We start from the raw sequence: 17,042 nt of genomic DNA, 5'->3' as shown, positions 1-17,042 counted from the left end.
TTTGTGTTTGTGTTTGTTTGTTTGTTCGTTCATCTGCCATTCTCTTACTTTCACCAGGACTCATTCCCTGACTCAGAAAGCTCTTGTCCGTTTTTTTTTTTTAAAACAATGCATCATTATGTAACTGTGCAGACACTGATAATAAGAAACCAGATTTTCCATATCCTTAGTTTAGAAGGTAAAACTAATATTTATTGAGTGCTGCCAATGCAAACTTTCCTTTTCGCTATATTTAATGTAAACTACGTATGCATGTGGCTATCTAATAACAACAAAATACTCAAATATTCCAGCCTTCGGCAGCCTATGGAGTTTTGTAATTCTCCAGCAGACTCATAAATAGTTGATGATGTTTTTAGGTCCCAAGTGCTAAGAGTCTCAAGTTCGACACCACTCTCATTGATCTGTTGCCTAAACAAAGGAGGACCTAATGTTAGTACAATATGAGACATCTAGTGCTCTCATCCTCCCTGTACTTAGGAGAGAAAGCTGTTAGCTGATAGCTCAGACTCTGCTGTCATCATTGTGAGCAGATTTCTCTGTTGTCTGCCAGATGCTTTAGTCTGCGAAATTGAGGTTTGAGTGGGTGGCCTGAAGTACAGTCCACCTCTAAGAGGCATTTAATATGTTTACGCAGGTAAAAAAAAAATACTGTACATGTGATCTTCATTCTCAGTATATTGTGCTTTTAATGCAGCAGAATAAATATTCAAAAGGTTGGGTTAAGAGTGAAATCAAGAAAGGTGGCACTTCTTCTTGTTCGCTTGAAATGGAGACAAGTTGATTTGTCCTCAGCGGGCCATGTTTGATGTCTGTGCATGTCTGCCTGCCTGGCCAATATGCCAGGACTAGACAGGCTGGCATCAGTTTATCTATCACATGCCAAATCCAAAAGACTTTCTAAAGCACTAATCAGAGTGAGAGATGGACAGAGCTGCCTCGCTCCTTCCTTCCTTCCACCTAATATGGTCCAAGCTGGCTGGTGAATGTCAGGACAGCTTCTCGTTTTTTTTTCCAAAGCTGCCAGGCAGACTCCAGGCCTGCAGAGGAAATAGATTTTGGAGGGTTTAGAGCTCGAGGTGCAGGAGCGTCAATATGGATGATTGAAGGGGAGGAGTGGTTTGTCTTCCTTGTCTTTACTGTATATCTGGATCAAGGTTCATGCATGATCAGCCAGGAATATTTTCACATCTTGTGGTGTGTGGGATGAAAACAGGGGTTGTACATGTATGATTCACCTCACAGAGTATTATGGCCGGTATATAACCTCGTGCTTGGAAATGCTTGATTAAAGAAAGGTTTTGCACTAGGGCTAAAAGTTTCACCCTCCTCTCTCTTTGGTTTCGAGTTGTGCTTTGTGGTTGCCTCCCCACCACCGCTGGTAGTGTTCCCTGACTCTTTCCACTTTGCCAGAGTGAATAACTTCATAATAATCTGAAAATTGCATAAAGTGCAGACACCCTGCTGATGCAATCTGAGATACTTGATAGGATGATGTGATGGTGCTGTCTGTAAGTGCATTAAAAATCTTAATGGATGAATACAGTCTCATCCTATGGCTATGTTTTCACTTTGTTTCTTTGTCTATTCATTATTTATTGGACTAACCCAAACCTTCTGGACAAATTACCACTAAACTTGGGGGAGGGATGCGGATTGGGTCAGGAAAGACCCCATCAAATTTTGGTGCGGATCCAAATTAAAGGGTGAATCCAGGAATTTTATTTCACTTCCTCTGCAGCATTTCGCACAGAATTAATTCATTCCACATTCATTCATCACACATTTCGAGTGTCGGGTACACAGAATAAAGAGTGAAAGAGAAGCTCTTGCGCAAGAGAGAGAACTGCATTGCCACTTGCGGTACACACACAACTGCAGCTGAAACTATGAGGTCTGGTTGTTTGTTTGGACAGTAACAGCTTTATGGATGATGGCACAAGTGAGCATGTGCTAAATAGTGCTGGAAATGGAGCTGCGGACAGCTGAACATGCAGCAATGGAGCAGAACACCAAGTTAGAGATCTCCTATGTTATTATGAGAAGAAGTATATACATTTTTTTGGGTTCATCATGAGACTGTGGCAGGACAAATAAGAATAGAGCAGGCCGCCACAGTCTAAGGAAACACTGCTTTGACAATGCGAGATAGGACTTTAGCCTTGGCAGAAGTATGTGCTCTCAGAGCACCCTTCGAGTTTCAAATCTTTTTATTTTCTCCTATGTTCAGATTATGGGAGCCTGACAGGCAGCATGGGTGTTGTGGGGGTACCAGGGCCGTCCTACAAACCAATTTGTTTTGTCTTTGTCTGGTCCAATTATATTAATTCTGCCATGTAGGTCGTGTTTTCACCCATGTTTGTTGGTTGGTTGGTTGGTTGGTTGGTTGGTTGGTTGGTTGGTTGGTTGGTTTTTTAGCAGGATTAAGCAAGAACTTCTCAACCAATTGTCCTGAAACTTGGTGGAGGGTTAAAGAAAGAACTCATCACATTTTGGTGCAGATTACGGACAAAGGGGCAGATCCGGAATTTTTTTTAATCACTTCCCTTCATTTCACGTAAATAGTGGGTTTCTTATTTCATTTTTTCAAACTTTTTAACGATTTCTCAGAGAATTCATGGATCTTGATATTTTTTTTCTCCAACAGAGTCATATTAAGGGGACTGATATCTATTAGTGTGCACAATTTGGTGTGGATCCAAATCAAGATCAGGATCGAGTGGATTTAAATGTTGTTTCAGTGGGTTTAGGCTTTTTCAACCTTTATGTGCTAATACATTTCACCGCGAATCTGGACAACAGGGCAGATCCAGGAATTTTTTCATTACTTTCTTAATTATAATTATTGTGAGATGGGTCACTTGGCAGATTTATGTGCTGTACTGATTGCAATTCTTGTAGTTCCTATTTTTTAGAAGCAAAGTAATTTCTTACAATACTCTTTATAATCAGGCACCTTCTTTCATTTCTTTGTGTTTATCATTTTTGTTGGACTGCATTTCAGATTCAGATGCCAAACTTAGAAGACACAGCTCAGTAACAGAGAGCGACCAGCTCCAACCATTCTTTAAGATGAGAGCTACCTTTATCACATTAGACACAGCTTCCTCTCCCTGTAGTGATAAGCAAATATGCTTTTTTAATTTAAACATCTTGTAGGCCTACTGGTGGCATTGAATTTGCTTTGGCTGGAGACCAAATTTGACAATGTACCATGAATAATGAAAGAACACAGAGAACACAAGATGTTGGAGGTGGCTGCTTATTTACAACTGGGCATTTGTGTCCTTTAAATGCTGACTGTCTCATTGTTACATGTCACTAATCATCAAAAAGCTGGCACAAGTTAAAAGCAATTATCATACACAGTCATCAGAAGCTCAGTCTGTTACATTTTTGTTAAAGCTTCTCGCCCTTGGCAAGATAATAAACTGTGTGTGTGAGACATGGTGTTGTGATGTCTGTCCTGTTACAGTAAAGAATGATAAATACCTTGTTTTGAATGACAGGCCAACTATAATTCATGCTGGTGCTACTGCTGTGATTCGCCTCCTCTCTCCCCTCTCAGTGAAGCGAACCACCTGAGGTCACATTCCTGTCTGACTCCCTTGTTATTGGCTGTATAATAAGTAATAGGTGTGCAGCCAGTGGAAAGAGGCTCGATTACTGAGCCTTTTGACATCTCAACTTCTGCATTTGTGGATTGCTGGCACATGGACCTCGGTCTATCCTCCCTCATTATGACTGACAGCAGAGGGCATGTCCGCAGGGGAGTTAAACACAGTTCAACATGACACTCACAGAGAAAAAAAAGGCTTGGAAATATAGTTGCCAGTGTTGTCAATGTTAAATTTTAGTTAATTTTCCTTAATCAATGGTAGCAAATAAAAATGACAGATTGTAAAATACCATCAATAATTAGTCAGACACCACAATGCCATAGTTTTCTGCTCTGTGTAGTAGAGCCTTGCCATTATTATAATTCTGTAAAATCTAGATTTTCATACCAGTGCATGTTAGCATTAGCACAGATACGTGTGAGGTATGTGTGAGGCTTATATCGTCTGATAAATTGGTCAGGCTCTAATGGGCAGCAGCGGAGCAGAGTCACATGTTATCACATGATCAAAAGGGAAGTTTACTAACGAGGAGGATTGGGTGTCAAAGACAAAAGCAAAAATGCCAATTGGCAATATTTCAGATTTAACCTGAATGCCTAGAGGGAACCTGATTACATTATCAAGGCAATTAGCGAACTTTGTTTGATGAAAATAGCATCCTCTGGAGGTGACGTGTCTAATCTACGCACACACCTTCAAGTTCACCACAATAGTGCGGTTGCCTGCAGCCAAATCTAACTAAAGATGAAAATAAGCACTCTACAGATATCTAATTGACAACCATCTTGTAAAATGTCCACTGTAGTGGTGATGTCCCAAGTCTCCTTGGCATCCTTACTTAGAAGTAGGTATCATAGAAGGCATGAGAAGGAGACTAGATTGAGAAAAACTAGCAGAGCTGTGTTCATGTGCATGAGAAACTACCTCTTGCAGTTGTGTTTTATTCCCCATGGACAATTAAAAGGTACAAGTTTCAGATATATGAATCAGTATCTTTGTTTTGCTGAAGTGAAGCTTTTCCACTGACCATCCAGTACAGTGTTGTCAAACATAGTTGCAGGTTTATCCACATCCACCACAACATAAAGCACCATTAATGTTATTTTTATTGTGTGTGCTGTAAAGAGTCATTTTATTCTCTGGAAGGTGCCTGAGGTAAAATAACTTTCTTTTCTATTCCTTCTTTGTTGTCAGTCTTCCTTTATACTCGGCTAGTCCCCAGGCTTACAATGACATGGACGTGACAAAGACAGAGATAAAGAAATGATAGTCAGTGGATGGTGGAGTGCTCTCTCTCGCTCTCTCTCACGCACACACTTCATTTTGATGCAATTCAGTTTTTTAAATGTTTGGCCGGAGATGTGACATGGTATGCTTTTGTACATGGCTCATATTAAGTTAATAATAGCTAATATTTGTTGAAATAATAATAAAGGCATCAGCATATACCTTATAACAGCTATAATACTATCTGAGTCTGCTGCCACATTCTAGCTTCATCCAGTACCGACTCTGTATCCAGACTGTTGACCTGAGTTTTCATGGTCCTGACTATAGACTGTATATAAAGCTAGACGATGCATCCCCACATCCCGTCATGTCGATCATCTTTAATTACAGTGTATGGTCTTTGTGTTGATTGCCTTGCTCTCTGGGGATGGACATTTTTAACTTCCCACCGATTGCCCATGCTTTTTAACGCTTTTAAAAGTGAAAGTACCAATACAAACTTCTTTTTTTTTTAAATAACAAGGGATTCATTTTTGCCTATACAACTAGCAACATGAACAACAGAACACACGGATTCACAAAAAACTGACCTACATGAAATAAATAAGTTAATAAATGTTACAGTAAAAGGCAAATATTAGTCACAGAAAAAAAAACTCTAGCTCATCCTGTAAAAATGGTGTAGAACAATATGAAATACCAATATCTGTTTATTATAGTAAGTTAAGTCTTTTCTAATATAATAACAGATTAACAAAATGAAAAGCATATAGATATACTGAGAGATATCAGTCACACATTTTAACTGTTAAACTGATTATTAACCAGTTGAAATTAGTTAGTCAAACAGTTAATTATGAGCATCCCTTCTCTTGTTTGAGTACAGAAGACCTAATTTTATAGAATCACATCCCTTCACATGGACATTAAGATTTCATATCCTTTGTTAATGAGGTCAGGATTGGTGTTGCATTTATATTCATCACTTCCTTATAGCCTGCTGAATATCATTTTGACTGTCAGGCTGGAAGTCAGGCTGAGGTCAGTACTGTAAGCTGGTCATCATCATTTTATTTCAGTGCACTCTTCCATCTGTGAAGGTAAAGGCTCCAGTTTTCTCTCCTCCACATACACAGTTGGATAGCAATTAGTTTCCCTTTATACCTCACCAGGCAACGCATTTGGCTGACATTGAACCTTCATTTAACTTTGTGCCTGAAGGTGTGTGAGGATAGGGACACTTCCCAGTCTACCTGGCCCTATTTTGTAGCTTGGCGTGCTCGGGCCTGGCCTATCTCTCTGTGGGCTCTCCTACTCCACACTGGTTTAAAGCTAAGCTGCGGCTGCCACGATGGCTCAGTGTACAAATGGCTTTGCTCAGCAGAAAAGCCAGACACCCTCGCTCACCCTGTGCTTTACTGCACACATCTGTGAGCAAGTGTAGCGAATGTTGATGGACTGGTGGTAGTCTACTTGATTTGCAGGACGCTGTATGGAAATGCTTGTGTTTAGAGTCAGACTGGCTGCGCTGATTTGGTTGTCTCCACATAAACATATTACCTTATCTTCATGTAAATGATGTAAACTGCATTATTTGATGGACTTCAACTATAACAGCAAATGTGTGCCACACACCAATCAACCACAACATTAAATCTTGCTTACAGGTTTTGATGTTGTGGCTGAGCAGTTTATGTCTGTGGTCTGTTGAAAAAGTTCATTCTGAACAACCAGTAAAGTAATTAAAACTAAAAACGATTTTGTAGTCAGTTATTTTCTGGCTTTATGGTTTGTCTAAGTCAAAAACACCACCATCCTTTATATTAAAACCAGATATCGGTTTAAAGGTTCAGTGTGTAGAATTTAGTGACATCTAGTGGTGAAATTGCATGTTGCAGCTGAATACCCCTCATCTCACCCTCCCCTTCCCCTTGATTTAGATCATGGTGGTATTCTACTGGCTTTACTTTGTTTTTGTCCACCTTGGAATATTACTTACATATTTTAATTATATATGGCAGTATTTATACTATTGTTTTTCAACATGGGATGGTCAAATAGTATTATCTTTGCAAAAGTATTTTAATATATACAGTAGCTTTTAATATACTGGATAAAATAATTTTGCTACTTGCTGTGATTGTTTCCACTTCATGCTCTCAATTTCATATGGTTCTAGAAGTATTATAAATAGCTGAGGCATGAGGCAGTGGCTTTGCAGTCAGTTTGCCCCCAGTTTTTGGACAATATCTGTTGCTGTTTTGGTTGAGTGGTAAAATATAGTAGCAATCCCCAAAAATGTGCCACTAGCGGCGTGAAATGAAGATTTTCCTCCACACAGCAGCTGACTCTTTGTATAATGTGACATATCTTTGTCTACCTACCAGCATTATTTGATAGGTCCCAGAATTAGCTGGAAAATGTCTCATCTGATGCTGCAGAAGAACAGTTGGTTCTCTCAGCGCTTTTATTTCACTTGACAGCATTTAATGTTGGTATAAACTTTATTGCACTATGACTAAACAATGGGATGTCTGCAGAAAAAGGTTCTCAGTGGATGTCAAAGGGCACAAGAACAGTGAGATGAGGGGAGAGAGGAAATAAGCATTGTAGTCACTGATCACGAGAGAGAGGAACTCTGCAGAACAGGAATTGCTGCGTTTTCTCCGCCCTCCTTTTGAAATGTACACCTACACCTACACCTACACAATCCATCCCCCCAACAACACACATACCACCAAATTTACATTGCAAGGGGCCCCTGCTTTAAATGATCTCAAAATGATCTTCCTACTGAGAGGAGGGGGAAAGGACATGTACTCACAGGCACGGTGCACACACACACACACACACACACACACACACACACACACACACACACACACACACACACACACACACACACACACACACACACACACACACACACACACACACACACACACACACACACACACACACAATCCTCTCTCACCGTGCGTGAGAGTGCTCAAAGCGAGCTGAGCCATAATAGGATACAGGCTCTACCTTTTATGGCTTGAAAATCACTATCATCACTCCCATCCTCACCGTTTAGCCTGTCATCACTGCTGTCTTCCTCCACAAGAGCCATCCAGAGCCGTTTGTCACCATCATCTTTTTTTTGGTATTATCATTGGTGGATTGTGGTGTTAAGCAAATGTTAAATTCCAGACTGTTTTTAAGATTACCTGACCTGGGGCGCAATTTTAGGAAGTGCAACAGCTTTTTAATACATTTCATTCAGGAGTAGGGAGCGGTAAGTGGTGTTTTATCGCCTGGACAAAAGGTTGTTTTTAATGCAAGTCTGTTGAGCTCATGCAAAAGATTTATAAGTAAAAATAATGAGGTTTGTAGGTTGAAGTGATATATCCTAGCAAGTCTGTATTACACGTTTACATTTTATAGCCATTAGTGACCGGTAGCCTTCACATAGAGTGCTGCTCTGTTGATTGGGCTGTTATCCGGTATGCAAAGTAAGCTGTTAGAGAAAGTGTGTGATGCTAAAGCATTTAACCTACTGAAAAGTAAAGAGAATACAACCAAGTGCATAACTGTAACTTTCAAACATAAAATTCATAGCACTGTGAAACTTTAGTTTGTCATATATTACATTTATCCTATCATTTACTTGTTTTGTTAAAGCCAATCACTAGTGAGACTGTTTTCTACAGCTGCTTTCAGACATGAACTGAACTCTGGATAATCTCAAATTATTAAATTTGTTCTCATTCTTTCCCCCCCAGATGTGGCTAATGGTAGTACAGGCTACAGGCCTCCTCCCAGGACCAAGGAGGTGGTTATCAACGGCCAGACAGTCAAACTGAAGTATTGCTTCACCTGCAAGATCTTCAGACCGCCACGTGCCTCCCACTGCAGCCTGTGTGACAACTGTGTGGGTGAGTGAAGATCATATTCTCTGGTTTGCTGATGTTTCCTGTCAGTATTAGAATTGTTTCCTCATTTTGAGTATAAAGAGTATATAACAAACACAAACAGTCCAAACCGTCCTGTGTCTATCTGTCTAACCAGTCTATATTTATGCAGTCAAGCTTAGCCACATGAGTTCTACTCTCTTCCTGTCTCCACCCTTAGGTGATAATGAGTCAGATTAAACACTTGATCGCGCACATACACATACTGTTGCATTTTAAACTCCCCCTCCACTCAAGAAGTTTTTTTCATGTTTATACAGCTGAATATTTGAGTTTCACTTCACTGTTATCTCAGCACCAGCAGTTTAAATATTTCCATATGTATGGATTCAAAATATTTGAATAAAGGAGAAGTAGATCTTATTCTAATGATTGTAACACAATTTAACTTTTTTGTGAAAAGTTATTAAAAGTGAATAATGTTTTTTATGTTTTCTCATCAGAAATTGAAGTCATTTATTTGTATGCTCCAAATTTGTTCATTTCACTCACTCGCCTCTGTGCCCTAAACACTTTTGTGACACCAAAAGCCAAATGGCCTTGCCCCTAAAATGACAAAATTCCATCATACACAAACACACATCTATATGTGAGGACACAAGCCAAGCTAAATGTTGGGTTTGTGATGCAGACCTACAGGGAACGTACAGTACATATGCTTCGAGCTATTCTCTTCCACACAGAGGAGAGGGAGGGAGTAGTTTGACTGAACAGAAAGAAAACGCCAGCATAACGCACATGCTCTGTCTCTGGCAACAAAACAAAGACCACAACAAGGCAATTAGTCAAAGATGGAGACAGATACAGAAACATGCGTCTTTATCTCTCATCAGATCAGGGGTTTTGTGCTGCTCATCCCCTTTTTTGATTGTCTATTTCCTCGTCAGGAGCGGGGCCGACTGAAAACCTGGGAGACAAAGATGAGGAAGTAGTAAACACAGGGGGAAAAGATGAGGAGGTGGTAATCAGATGCTGTAGATGCTCGCTGGCAGGAACAAAGACACATTGGCAGCTGAACAAAAGATGGGAAGCCAGTCATTCTCAGTGTGATCTATTAAATCCAATCCTTGTTTATGATGTTAAGATCATAGATATAAGCCAGAGATGGGAATAAAAAGAAAAATTAGAAAGAGACACACAGTTGGACTTAAAACTGCAGGCGGGTAGCAGTATTGAGAAGTCAGTTGTAAGCCGAAGCTCCAATGTTCAACCCAACATGGTTCCACATCCCCAGAGTGGTGTCAAACTTTATAGGGTAACCTGCATGAATCACATTACAGTGTTTATATCCCGTGGAGAAGAAAAGGACCAATATTCATGCCTACAGTCAGGAAAATTTGTGGAGACACTGGCACTTGCTCTTAGACTGTATCTGTGGATCCCACTGGCAGTGGAAAAGAGATGCGAGTGTTTATAAGCACTCAGAAATTAGATAAACTTCCTTTCCCTCACAGACATACTCTGTTGTTTCTACAGCAGGGTTGAGGAACCTTTTTTCCATCAAGGGCCATTAACATTTTTGGAACATCCTTCACAGGCCATACTCAATTATTATTCCAATAAACTTCACTGACTTTTTTCCACTAACATCTCTAATGTGATGGCTGTAGCTTTGGTGAGGCTTCTGATGTCACACGCCTCTATGGTAGTGATGATGATGCCACTTACAGCTGGTCTTAGTCAAAACAAATCCTCACCTTTGGTAGAGCTGGTGTTTTGTTATGTCTGCTTTTAGCAACAGACTAGAGTAAAAAGGGAAATGTCTTGTGTCCTTCAGTGTTTCAGTAATCCACTGTGATGGGTCTTGAATACAAACAGACACTTTGTGACAATTTAACTTTTTCAGGTTTCAGCAGCTCCGCAGCAACAACAACCCTCTCCATCACAAATCGTCTTTCTGAATGAGGCTTAAGCATCTTAGTGTTCAGCTCGCTCACCACGAAACTTGCCTTCATAACATTGGCTCTGTCAGAGAAAACCGTATCCAAACATGTTTGCCTCAGCAACTCATTCAGTTGAGCTGCATTCTTCCAGCAGTACCAACAAAAAATAATAGTTTGCCCGTTTGTCTCACAACCTTCTGTATCTATACTTGTCTTCTCTGAACAGTTGCCCTGTGAGGAGTACAGACTTAAATACTTGTTAGACTGCTCTTTTATGTCATTTTCTTTTATCGCAGGAAAAATGTATTAGTCTCACTTAAATTATTTTGTGTTTATGATTTGTCTCACTGGCCAGAACAACTGTCTGGTTTGATAAGTAGATCAATGATATGCTATACCTCCTTATTGTGCATATGTTGGCCTTTTTATATAATGCTATTAATGAAAGCAAAAATGTATGATTATAGATTTATTAGATAATTATTGATATTGTTTTATCGCCCAGCCCAAGATGATGAGGTTAGAAATGTAATTTGAGAAGCTGAAATTGTAGATATGTGTTTCTTAAATATCAGTGGATCTCCTGACTCATTGTTAAAACATCCTCACATGGACTTTCAAGCGTAGGACACATACAGAAGAATATCACAAGTCTCTCCAGCATCGTTGGTCACTTATTATTAATGACCACTGATACGGACTCTGGTCATAGCCAGGTTTGTCTTGTAGTAGCTGTCGCCTCTCGTCTTGTCTGACTGGAGGACGTTTCCCAAACACATTTCAACCAGGCATTGATTAATGAATACAGAAGCAGGTCATTTCACCTCACTAAACAAATAATGGCTCTGATTAATTACTTAAGTAGCTACCACCGGGCACAGCTAGTAGTCCACACTCGGTGACAGGACTGCGGAGCTGGGGCTGAATAAATAACCACGTTAACAATAAGCTCTCTAAGTGAGAAGATGAGTGTGCTGTAGTTGCTTATGGTTTCTTTTAATGAAATACCAGGGACTCATTTTAATCTCTTGAGTAGTTGAACATTTCAGTAGTTGAACACAATGCAGCAAGAATTTCTGCATTCCAGATACTTCAACACTTGAGTGTTGTACACTCTTTGTTAAGGCAGCTCCAGTCAGGGTTAACACATTGGAAAACCACAGTGGTTCTTAGCTGGGTGATCTCTGTGGAAGGTACACAACATTTTTACTTTACTGCCTTTCTTTTCTCTTCATTTACAATTTCTCAAAACCTCCTCAAACCTTTCCTTATTGACATCTTAAGGCTTATTTATGCTGCCTTTTCGTGCAAAAAGAGATGCCCACACACTTCCATGCATCTTTTACATTTGCATGGTTGATAAGAAACGCATTCACTAGAGTGGGCACTGAAGATCTGAGGGTTCCTGAAAACAACCATAGCGGCAGTAAAAGAGGTTGTGATCCTCTTAAGAAAGAAGCAAAAGTGGCTGTTTGTCCCTGTGTCGGGGTGAAGTAACATCATATATATGATGTATCTTACCAACTCTTAAGGTGTCTCCTCAAAAAGTTCTCATGTCTTTCGATCATCAGGCTACTCTTGCCCTTCATATTTTCCACTTATACTGCTCCTTTTGTCTGTTTAATCCATATCCATAAGCTTCCAGAAGACGTGCACAAACAGGGACAAATGAACACAGAGCATGGACACAATGCTCTTTCCATATGTGTCTAACATTTAGCATGAATGTGCCTTTACTTGACATACTTCCTCTGCTGACCCAGCAAAGTGCCTCATTCACCCACGTGCGGCTCCACTGTGATGCCATACAGAGTCATGTTGGCCAGCCTGCAACTTTTTTTTAGATACTTATATAAATAGCCAGGTTGCACTATGTGAAAAATATGATAAAATATTATGCCAAGATCCAGATGGACATTTTTCTTTTTCGCTATTTTCCCACAGTTCTGGAATCATACTCTGCCTTTACATGCACTGATGTAACATGGATATTTTTTCCAAGCCTCTGTTTTCTAAATGAGAAATGTGGTTTTCTTGATCAGGCAACAACAACACCTGTACATCTTGTAGAGAAACATGATTTCTAAAGAATGTGTAGTTCATTTTAAATGAGTCTGTGTGCACGACAAAGTCTTTAGACAGGGGAGTTTGTTTTATTGCTGTGTCAGCTGCGATGAAAGGATACTCTGGTATGGTATGTGTCCTTGTATCCAAAATAAACGTCTCTGTTCTCTGTCTCTCTCTGTCCATGCAGAGCGGTTTGACCACCACTGTCCCTGGGTGGGAAACTGCGTGGGAAGGAGGAACTACCGTTTCTTCTACATGTTCATCCTTTCGCTGTCCTTCCTCACCATCTTCATCTTTGCCTTTGTCATCACACACATCATTTTACGTAAGTAGCTGAGAGGAGGGGGAAAGGACATGTACTCACAGGCACGGTGCACACACACACACACACACACACACACACACACACACACACACACACACACACACACACACACACACACACACACACACACACACACACACACGCAGCCAGCACACGCCTCCTGACTGTGTTCTTAGTGTGTTTTAAGCCAGCAGGTTGTAAGTGGGCGTTGTGAAAAGCTGCAGCGCTCTGGCTTGTTACCATCTTTCCAGCTGGGAGCAGGCAGTGTGGACTGCTCCCCATCAGTGTGCGCACGTGTGTGTCCATGTGTTTGCATAAATGACAGTCAGTGGATCAATATTGCACTGGGAAAGAAGTGCATGCCAACATTTGCTGCTAGAACATTGTAGTGCTGACTAAACTGTGGTGAGGTTATCCTCTATTTCTTTGATTGTAATCGTGCTGTGTTGAGACTAAGTGCTGTCAGATTTGGCAAAAAGGAATCACAGCAGTTTGAGTTGTATGATTTTGTATTGTTTCCCCTCCCAGTGGACCTCAGACCAAGTTAGCAAACATTACTGTGACTCAATGTTTGGTTGATGTTTTACACTCACAGTTAAGACCAATCTAACTGTCTGGAACTGTCCTGCAGTGCTACATTTAAATGCCAAAATGTGCCCTTTTGGTCTCAGGATTTAATTTATTCAGTAACCAATCAAATTAACATTTTCTTTGCACTATCTAAACCCATTTCTTGAAACTTACCAACCTGACTTTGGGGCACAGAGATATCTGCCAAATATTAAGATGGCCAGTCCTTAATGTTTTTCTCTTCTGGATATCGATTCTGAAATAGAAATTGCGTAGCGGCTGAAACAGTGTACCAAATTGCAACATTAAGAACTTATATTATGTATTTAACAGCTTTATGCTACTAACCCTGTATGAAAGTGATGATTGTTATCAGTGTTTTAATGCCTGGGTCAGGTTATCGTCCAGCCATAGTGGTAAATGTCGCTGTTTTACTTGTGGGATCTTCCAGTGTGAAATATTGGCAAATATTGCTGACATTGTACCGGGCTCTGTCTAACGCTACATTACCAGAAATCCCTTCTTCTTCACTGCTCTCAAAACGGCACTCACCAGTGGCGGTATAGTGCAGCTGCTTTTTTGTGGCGAAGTAGAACTGATGTCCGGGAAAAGAAAATTGTAGAAACTAATATAGTTAAAAGACGTGTTATCGGATCGGAACATAGATTTGCATACTCACTTTTTTGGCAGTATCAGAGGCATTTGTGATGCAGGTGTTTGGAACATCTCTAGTTTAAACAGCTCAGTTCATCTTGTTGGTGCTTACAACTTTAAAAGGTTGTGCAACAGCTTCAGTGTGTCGAACCCCAAATCTGATTAAATATCTATCATTCATATGGTTTTGTTCAATTCTGATGTGCATTTCTGTGTAAGTGTGTATGTAATGATGAACACCATTGTATCATGTTCTAATGGAAACTGTCTCTCTGTTCACAGGCTCCCATCAAAGTGGGTTCCTCAATGCACTAAAAGAGAGTCCTGCCAGATATCCTTTCACTAAAATCTGACTTTCTGCCTTTATCGCAGGTGTTTTAAGTGTGAATGTCTAATTTCTGCTCCTGTCTGCCTAGATTCACTATATATACTTGTCTGTCTGTGGTTATTCAGTCACTCAGCTTTGATTATTCTCTTTAAGACACAGACTGAACTGTACATCGAGGGCCCTGTGCATTACTCTGTGGGTCAGGATTCATTAGCATGACTCTTCACGTTGCCCCCGTCACCTTCTGCAGACTAACAGTACTTGCATGACTGGTGTGCGTCTGATTAGTCCTGTTCCATCGGTCTCATGCTGCACGCAAAAGCAGCTCCACTCTCGGTCTCTGCCAATTGATTTAGTGGTTCTTTGATTTCATCTGCCTCTCACTTGTCCCCCTCCCTCTGCAGAGATGTTGTGCGAGAGGGATTTGAAACTAGCGTGGGTGTGTCTGTCTGTGTGATAGATGCCGAGTGTGTGCAAGACGTCTTAAGCTACAGCTCTTACAAACACGCTGTAAGTAGGGCTATGCGATATGAACAAAATCTCATATCCTGATGAAGGTCATTTCATATCCAGATAACGACATATCCCTATTTGTTACTCCAACCGTTTCTCGACCGTGTAAATTGGGGCTGTGTCTTTTCAGATGTAAGTTGCAACAGCAGCTTCATCATTCTTTGCCTCATGGTCTGTCACAGGCAACTTGACTGTACCTCATCTGTAGACTCTCTCTGTGGTGTTTGACATGATTCGTACTCGGGTGATAAAAGAGGTTTGCATGGTTGAGTCCGTTGTGAGGATGCAGCAGCACCATTTGAAAGGTAAATTTTTCTGGTCCTTGTCAGACTTTTCATGCCCATGCAACAGAGTTAACCACTCTATTAGGTACAGGCTCCTCGTTTTCTTTAGAATTATGTTTGTTTGTGTTGTTTTCATGCAATTTTCCTGCCTGCATCTATTTCAGCTTATTGTTTCACCACAAGTGTTTAATTTGTCATTGCAGCACAGTCATTGCCCTTTGACCTTGGCCTTTAGCTATAGATCCAGGCAGTAAAGATATTGCGCCACTCATGGTTTTGTTTTTCTTCTTTAGATAATCTAAGAATCTGCACTAGGGTCCAACCATAACTAGAATAGTTTAGCACGTTTGGAGAATCATAAATTATCAAATCTAAATGATACTTGAAGCCATTTCTAAGTCACAAATCAAGTGGAGAGCACATGTTTATGGCACCGTCTCTCTCTGTCCCTTCCCTCTGTGGTGTGTGCCGTGCCTAGCTGATAATAGCCCGTGTCCTACAGGGCTTTAATTAAGGAGAATTGCAGTTGATGGTATCGTAGCAGTCCTTTATATGAGGTGAATGATGACAAGTTATATGCTTGCTAAGGAGGAAGAGAATGGGAAGAGTAAAAAAAAGAAGAGGGAGATAAAGAGAGAGAGAAAAGGAGAGTTTAACACACTGACTCATCTCATCACTTATCTTTTAGTTTATAATATCATATTGATTTTCCAATATATTTGTAGTTTGTTTTATTTAATGAACAACACATACTTTTACAGACTGCACCCAGGGTGACTACACCTCATTTTTATAAAGGGAGAAGGATTCATGTGTGTGTTTTTATGTAGAGCCGAGAAAAAGAGCAGTGTCCTGCCATCGCAGCCAAATGAACTGGTAAGTAGGAGCTATTGGCAAGAGGAGGTCAGCCCTGAGGCTGTAGGTCAGTGTGTTAGCGTGAGTTTGTTTTTTCTTCATGCTGGCATGCGTTCTGTAATGTGTGTTTCTATATGTTTTCTAGATGAGCTCTCACATTACTGTTTGTTTCACTAGGCCTGGGGGATATGGCCAAATATCAGTCGATATCACGATAAATGTCACATTATTATTTTAATAAGTTTAATGAAAGATTTTTGCTCCTAAGTGAAGGTTGTATATGGCAAACATTTGATAAACCGCAATACATTTAACAAATTTGAGGTAGATCAATTATGTCTTATACCTCCTTACTGTGCCCGCACAATGCATTAGCACTATTTTTGATATATTGTATTGTTAACTTTTTTTGATATTGCTATTAATGAAATATAAATTCGAATTGCAATAATTACTGGTATTATTATATTGCCCTGCCATATGTCTCACTAAAGGAAAGTTCCTTAACTTTACTTTTTCACTGTGCTGGAGGTGGTGGTGTGTTTCTTCTCCATTTGGTCCATAGTGGGCCTCTCAGGCTTCCATACCTACCTGATCAGCTCAAACCAGACCACCAATGAAGATGTGAGTATGAACGTGAAATGGACACCAGTATGTCAAATGATACACTTTCCTCAGCTGCTACACACACTATATTTTGGGATTTGGTCATATTTATCATTTTAAATTTCAATTTCAAAGTTCAGTATGTTACTTTATC

The 17,042-nt window shown here is 40.2% G+C and overlaps 1 protein-coding gene across 3 annotated transcripts in view; it reads left to right on the top strand.

The window, feature by feature from the left end:
* zdhhc14 (zinc finger DHHC-type palmitoyltransferase 14) overlaps positions 1–17,042 on the top strand; it is a 46,932-nt gene that overhangs the window by 20,461 nt on the left and 9,429 nt on the right. For all 3 annotated transcript variants that reach the window (XR_004612614.1, XM_034575434.1, XM_034575435.1), the window contains 4 exons: positions 8,615–8,767; positions 12,941–13,078; positions 14,585–14,633; positions 16,804–16,906. Coding sequence is in view for 2 of the 3 variants with exons in the window: in XM_034575434.1 (XP_034431325.1) it covers positions 8,615–8,767; positions 12,941–13,078; positions 14,585–14,633; positions 16,804–16,906 (443 nt within the window). In the remaining variant the exon portion in view is untranslated. The remainder of the gene's footprint in view (positions 1–8,614; positions 8,768–12,940; positions 13,079–14,584; positions 14,634–16,803; positions 16,907–17,042) is intronic.

This window comes from Hippoglossus hippoglossus, chromosome 22 (genome assembly GCF_009819705.1).
Source record: "Hippoglossus hippoglossus isolate fHipHip1 chromosome 22, fHipHip1.pri, whole genome shotgun sequence".
In the NCBI taxonomy this organism is placed as follows: Eukaryota; Metazoa; Chordata; class Actinopteri; order Pleuronectiformes; family Pleuronectidae; genus Hippoglossus; species Hippoglossus hippoglossus.
Note: the sequence above shows the minus strand (reverse complement) of the source record. Positions and strands in the feature narration are given on the sequence as shown.